This window comes from Cryptotermes secundus, unplaced genomic scaffold (assembly GCF_002891405.2).
Source record: "Cryptotermes secundus unplaced genomic scaffold, Csec_1.0 scaffold1019, whole genome shotgun sequence".
In the NCBI taxonomy this organism is placed as follows: Eukaryota; Metazoa; Arthropoda; class Insecta; order Blattodea; family Kalotermitidae; genus Cryptotermes; species Cryptotermes secundus.
The window spans coordinates 901929-908416 of record NW_019729226.1 but is presented as its reverse complement, the minus strand read 5'-3'; the positions used below and the strand labels follow the sequence as shown (position 1 = coordinate 908416).

Sequence of the window (6488 nt, the reverse complement as noted above, 5' to 3'; positions counted from 1 at the left end):
AGTGTATGTTTGCAGTTACATTATTTATTGCAGTACAGCAGTAGTACAGACACACAGGCATGAATTTCTTGTTGATAAGAGCAGTGGAATTCCCTGCTGTAATGTTATATATAAAATGGGTGGAAAATTTTCAGAATACCAGCAGCATTTATGATCATATTTATGGTTCACTATCAATTCTCACGATGGGGAAGATTGGCAGGGTTAAGGAAGCGATGATGTCAGCCAGCTGCTTTAAGCCTCTCAGACAGATGTTTTTGCTGTGTTCTGCATGGAGACCTCAAATTCCATCTATAAAGGATGCAACTTGTACAGCAACTGCAAGACTGATGAAATTACTCGAGTGGCCTTCTGCATGTAATTCATAATTCATGAGTAACTTGAATGCAGATCAGGATGTTCGTTGTAAACTGATTGTGTGATGAGGCAATCTTTCATCTCTCTGGCTATGTCAACAGACAGAATTTCTGATACTAGAGCATTGAATAACCCATGCACCTTTTTGAAACCCTCTGCACATAGCGGAAGTTGCAGATTTACGCAGCATATCTGCCTTTGTAGTTTATCAGACCATACTACTTTGAATAAGGTAGCCACACAGTGATTGTAACCTTGTAGTGATATCATGTGATGCTCAGAATGTTGGAATTGGAGTGAGATCTGGTTCCAGCAAGACTGAGCAACCACATACAGCTCAGGAATCAGTGAACTGTTCAAGAGTCATGCTTCCAGGGTGTCTTACATTATGGGGGCTCTGCCTAACTGTCATATCTCCGGACCTCACAGTGTCTGACTTCTTCCTGTGGGGATATTTAAAATCTAGCTCATGTCAAACATCTTGCTTGTTCATGGAATTGGAAGAGCATATCCATGATAAAATTAAAGAAACTGATAGAATGTTACCGTGAAGAGTCATTGAGAATTCCCAGTCAAGACCCCAAGATTCACATGTCATTGAATTGAATTGAATTGAATTTATTTACATTCTATAAATCCTAAGTAGGTTAGTACCTTTGGATACAGAACAAGTCAAAAGGTTACATACATAAGTACAGGCAATTTTAGCTTAAAAATTAATATAACTTAATTTTACATCATTCTCTATTTACATTGAAGTATTCATCTAAAGAGTAGAAGGAATGAGCATGTAGATAATTCTTTAACTCTGATTTAAACTTTTTAGTATCATTGCCCAAGTTTTTAATACTTTGTGGCAGATTGTTGAACACTTTTATGCCAGTAAAGTAGACTCCTTTTTGATATACTGATAAAGTTGATGAGGGTAGGTGGAAGTTATATTTTTGTCTAGTATTCATGTTATAGACATCAGAATTTAATTTGAATTTATCTTTGTTGTAAACAACAAATAAGAGAAGCGATAATATGTATTGCGATTGAAGAGGTAGAATTTTTAATTTCTTAAATAATTCTCTACATGAATCTCTACTTCTACATCCTGTAATGATTCTAATTATATTCTTTTGTATTTTAAAAATTATTACACTATGTGAAGAGTTCCCCCAAAATATTAATCCATAGTTCATAATAGAATGAAAGTAGGCATGGTAAACCATCTTCAATGTTTCCTGTGACATAAAAGGCTTAATTGATCTCATCGCATAGCAAGCTGCATTTAATTTAGGTATAATTTGTTCAATATGTATTTTCCAAGACAGTGTACTGTCTACATGTATTCCAAGGAATTTTGTATCAAGTACTTTACAGATTAATTTGTTGGCATAACTGATGTCCAGATCAATTTGGTGGTTGTTTTTAGTTGTGAATGATATGTAATGGGTTTTATCAAAATTTAATGAGAGTAAATTGGCTTCGAACCATCTGTTTAAGGCTTCAAATACAATATTTATGTCATTTTTAAAGTTTTCAAATTTAGAGTTCTTAAATATTATACTAGTGTCATCTGCATATAGAATTGGTTTAGATTTATTGTTAATGGTTTTAGATAGATCATGGACAGGACTTAAAAATGCTAGTATTAAACAATAATGAATGTGAAGAAAGCAGTCTTCTGGGATGTGGCACCATGTAGATATTGTGATAACTGACGTTTCATAGGAACGTATCACCTCCATCTTCAGGGTAGAAGAAAGAAAATCTGCCAGCGTGAGCACCTGCTCACCTGGATTGGTAACTGGATTTATCGGACATGTTCACAGTTTGTCACTACACTTCACAGATCACTAATACATGCAGACTAACTTCCCCAGTCATGTTGCTTATCAGTGGCTTCCAATGGTGGAAGTTTCTGTTCCTCCAGGCTCACTTGCTTCAGCGTGGCAACCATCTCACGCCATCTTACTCTGGCCACTGGCTTTAGCTGGTACTTCCTTTAGCTGTTAGCTCTGGGGCTGGACTGACTTCCAAGCCAAACTCACTCACAGGTTGGTCGGTCGGCTAAAATGCTGCTGGCATTTGTCAGCACAGTCATTCCTGGCTTCAGTCTTCTCAAGCTCTATGACCAAGACTTTCATTCTGTCCTAGACCTGTACGTGTTCCGAAATGAGGCCTCCTCTTCAATGAAAGGGGGGGGGGGGCAGGTTTCAGTCTTCCTATGTAGGTGCTATATTTGTTGCACCATAGTTTCAGCATGAGTATATCTGCACCATCATGGCTTCCAGTCAGTATGGACTCTGTGCTTCCTTTGTCACTGCACTATACTAAGTAACATTTGTACAAGATATACAGAGATGTTCTATCAGTGCAGGCTTGTGCAGCAGGTTATGCCATAACTTATGTAACTACTATGAAACTGCAGTTATTCAGCTGAACCGCTGTAGGCCTGATTGCCGCCAAGTTTAAGCCTCTTATACTCCCTATGCCTCGCTTCGCATTGTCCAATGCCACGTACATTTGGATTTGCATGGTTTAGGATTACTTCTGTGTGTATGCTGCACAATTTAGTTATATAGTCATACATGTAAGGATTTTGGAAAGCCATGTGTAGTTTGCAGGCTGGTGTTCACCTGTGTAGATTTGAGCATCTGCCACTTACTCCCTGGTGGGACAGGTATGAGTCATAACTAACCTTATCAGAGCTTTGTGAAGTGTGAGTTTAATATTTGTACTTAAATGCCCACTCTTGAAAGAGAATAGATCCTTATGTACATGCACAAGGCCTTGGCTACAGACCTTTCAATATGTTGTCTCTATATCATCCACCTGTGGAAGGTGACACCAAGATATATTATTTACAAAAGGAATGTCTTGTCTATTTAGTTATAGTATGTTGTCAGGGACTCTGAGTCTTCTGGAGAAATAGATCGAAAAAGGGAATACACGGGTGATTTATTTCTCCACAAGACTCAGAGTCCCTGATGATGTACTGAAACTAAACAGATGAGACATCCCCTTTGTAAATAATGTAATGTATCTTGGTGTCATCTTCGACAGTTTGATAATGTGGACACACCATATCGAAAGGTCTGTAGCTAAGGAAGATTGCTGGTACTCATCTCTGTTAGAGGCTGAGTCAACCCCAGGACAATAGTGCAGCTGGGAGAATTAGGTAAATTGAAAAAAATCCACCTTTTCAGGACTTGAACCCATGACCTTCCTCCTTGTAGCATAGTGTCTCAACCAACTATGCTACCATATGCCCACAGATTTGACTTATATCAAGATTAAATTTTATTTCAGTGAGAAAAGAAGCAATTAGCTTAAGAGACTTGTAAAAAATTCCATTTCTGACAATTTATATAATAGGCCAGCGTGCCATGTTATGTTGAAGGCTTTCTCGTTTGCAAGGCCGCAGGAGCCATCAACATATTACTGTTGAACTATAGGGTGGCATGATCTCCCAGCCTCACATTGAAATGTCGTACTGTGATCTGCTCAAAAGCCAGACTGACTTGCATTTAGTAAGTTTCTTTCCTCAGTGTGTTTTTTGATTGTTCTTAAAATAACTTCTCAGATAGTTTGTCTGTAGTGAACAAGAGGCTGAACTAACTCACAATGCAAAACTGACTCTTTGTGTATCATCAGTGTGGGCCTCATAGAAAACACCACTTCTAACAGTTTCTACTTTGTTGCATACATGCATTGCTTAGTCATAACTCTGATATTGTTGCATGTTTACAGAGCCATTGCCTAACGGTAGCTGTTTCTCTGGCTCCCTTATTCCAGCTGTCAGGCATCATGTCACAATACTATAGCATTTTCAGTGAAATTGTTTTCATCTTATTCAGTGTACTCATAACACTCCATAGCATTCTAAAAGCCTCACATTCCACTGCCACATCCTATGTGAATTTGAAAGTAAATGAGATGTTTGAGTAATTTACTTACAGGTTACATTTAAAGAAGTGTCCTTCCACTTTTTAACTACTGTATCACTACAGATGTCAGATGAAAGTTTTCCTGTTTTGCTTAATGGAAATCATGATCTCCCTAGATTTGTTTTGTATTTTGAAATATGTGTTTTTTATTAGACAAGGTGTCATCATCCAGCAATACACTGGATAGTGGCTGTGTGGATTGGGCCAAGCAAGCTGCACATCGGTGTTTGGTTTATTTGGGTGATCTAAGTCGGTACTTCTTAGACCTGTATCCTCGCTGGGACAGTGGTCTTGCTGCACGCTACTATTTACAAGTAAGTGTTTGGGACATATTTCAGAGAAAATGTTGTGAACATGAAGGTTTTAGCTGATTGTTTCTTAAATGAATGTAGAAATTTGGAAATTCAGTTGCAGTGTTTTAAGTTGAGTGAAAGAAGGATGGGCCAGACTGAACCTTGCACTTATTACTGTCATCATTTTATTGTGTGCAATTTCTGCTTATCTCCCTAACAGTTTGAAGTTTAGCACTTCACTTAATGGAGAAGCGAAGTACTGGCCTCATTTCATAAAATAACATCCGAGGTGACAAAATGTTAAATTAGCTAAGGCCTGACACATAAGATGTGTGAGGCTGTTTCAGCTGTATTCAGGTACCTTTCACAAGTGAGGTTGTTGGTTGGTTCCAATTTGAAAAGGTATCCTTTCAGTGACGGTACCCTGCAAGTAGTCCTGTCACCTCTGTGAGCTCTTTCATATTTGATTATGATATTTCCCAAGCTCTTCATGCAGAGGGCCCTAGAATGAAGATCTTTGCATGTTTGAATCATGTTATGGGCTTCCAGTATTTTATAAAATCTTTGTTTATCCAGTCCCTACATCCTTCTTGGCAGCTTCTGCTGAGATGCCTCACACCATTTTCAGTCCCATAATTGGATGTTCAGTCCTGTTCTAGCTAACTGGTAAGTGATTCCTGGCACCCATACCATTTAAATTCTGTTATGATCTATCAGTTTCAAAAAGGATTGATGGCAGTCCCATTCTAGCTTAGAAATGATGTGGTAATTGTCTGCTGCTTTAAGTTCTGCCAGAATTTCTGATACAGTATACATGTTTTTATTTTCATAGCCCCTAACTGTATTCTCAGCTTCACGTACCTTAATGGCATGTAGTCCCGCCTGGAATACTGTGGTTTACTGTTGAAGACTGATGCAGAGCTTCATGCTTATATCATAACGATACAGCTTGGTCCCAGTGCCTTCATTTATCTTGGAATCATCTGTGTACCAAGCTAGTCACCTTGGTTTATGCTGACTGTCTTACAGTGTATACACTTTTTCACCTTATTCTTCACTTCCACACTACATGTTTCAGCACTAATGTGCCATCTTCAGGTGTCTTTATGCACGTTAAACTATTGTACTGCATGCCATAATGTCTTCATTCTAAAATGACTAAAATCTGTATTCGTCATATAGGACGATGAATTCTAAATAATAAAACTTTTCAGGATTCTTCCTACGTCACACTTGAACATGCGAATTACGCCAGTCCTCTTTTATGTGAGCATTCCTCCTACATATATTTCTGTATCATGTTCTGTGTTGTGTTTTGCTCCTGTTACTGCATGTGTTGTACTGCATGCAGTAACAGGAGCAAAACCCCATATTTGTTAGGTTCTAAATGTACAACACAGGCTAAGTGCTCCATCCCCTGTTTCAAAAGTACAGGTTCAGTTTCATCTGTTCCTGCTGATTTAACCTTTAATGTCCAAAGTGCCCCGTTTGTGCCAGTGATGAGTATAGTCGTCATGACCAAAGTACCCTGTTTTGGCCAGTCGGGCATTTAAATTCCGCTAGTGGAAGCGCGCGCACACCGCTAGTAGAAGTACGTGCACAGTCCTAAATATTTATTTTTATATGTAGTAATTACCAGACAGACTTGAGTAAAACCCTAATAGAGGAATTAAAATGATACCTAAGTGAACAGCAGCTAAAAAGAATATATGTATGAGTTATGCTCAAACTAGCGGCCTCCGTAGTCTAGAGGTAACGTTCCCACCTCATGACTCGTAGTACGTGGGTTCAAATACCCGGCAGAGGTTGTCGAATTTTTAAGGGCGGAAAAATTCAGGGAACAAGTCCTCCGGGAGGGACTTTAAGCTGTGGGTCCCGTGTCGTAGCTTTATGGCACGTA

At 38.7% G+C, this 6488-nt stretch overlaps 1 protein-coding gene across 2 annotated transcripts in view; it reads left to right on the top strand.

The window, feature by feature from the left end:
• Positions 1-6488, top strand: part of LOC111865579 (protein SMG5) — an 89758-nt gene that overhangs the window by 9535 nt on the left and 73735 nt on the right. For both annotated transcript variants that reach the window (XM_023853735.2, XM_023853734.2), the window contains exon 4: positions 4449-4609. In XM_023853735.2, coding sequence (XP_023709503.1) covers positions 4449-4609 — 161 coding nt within the window. The remainder of the gene's footprint in view (positions 1-4448; positions 4610-6488) is intronic.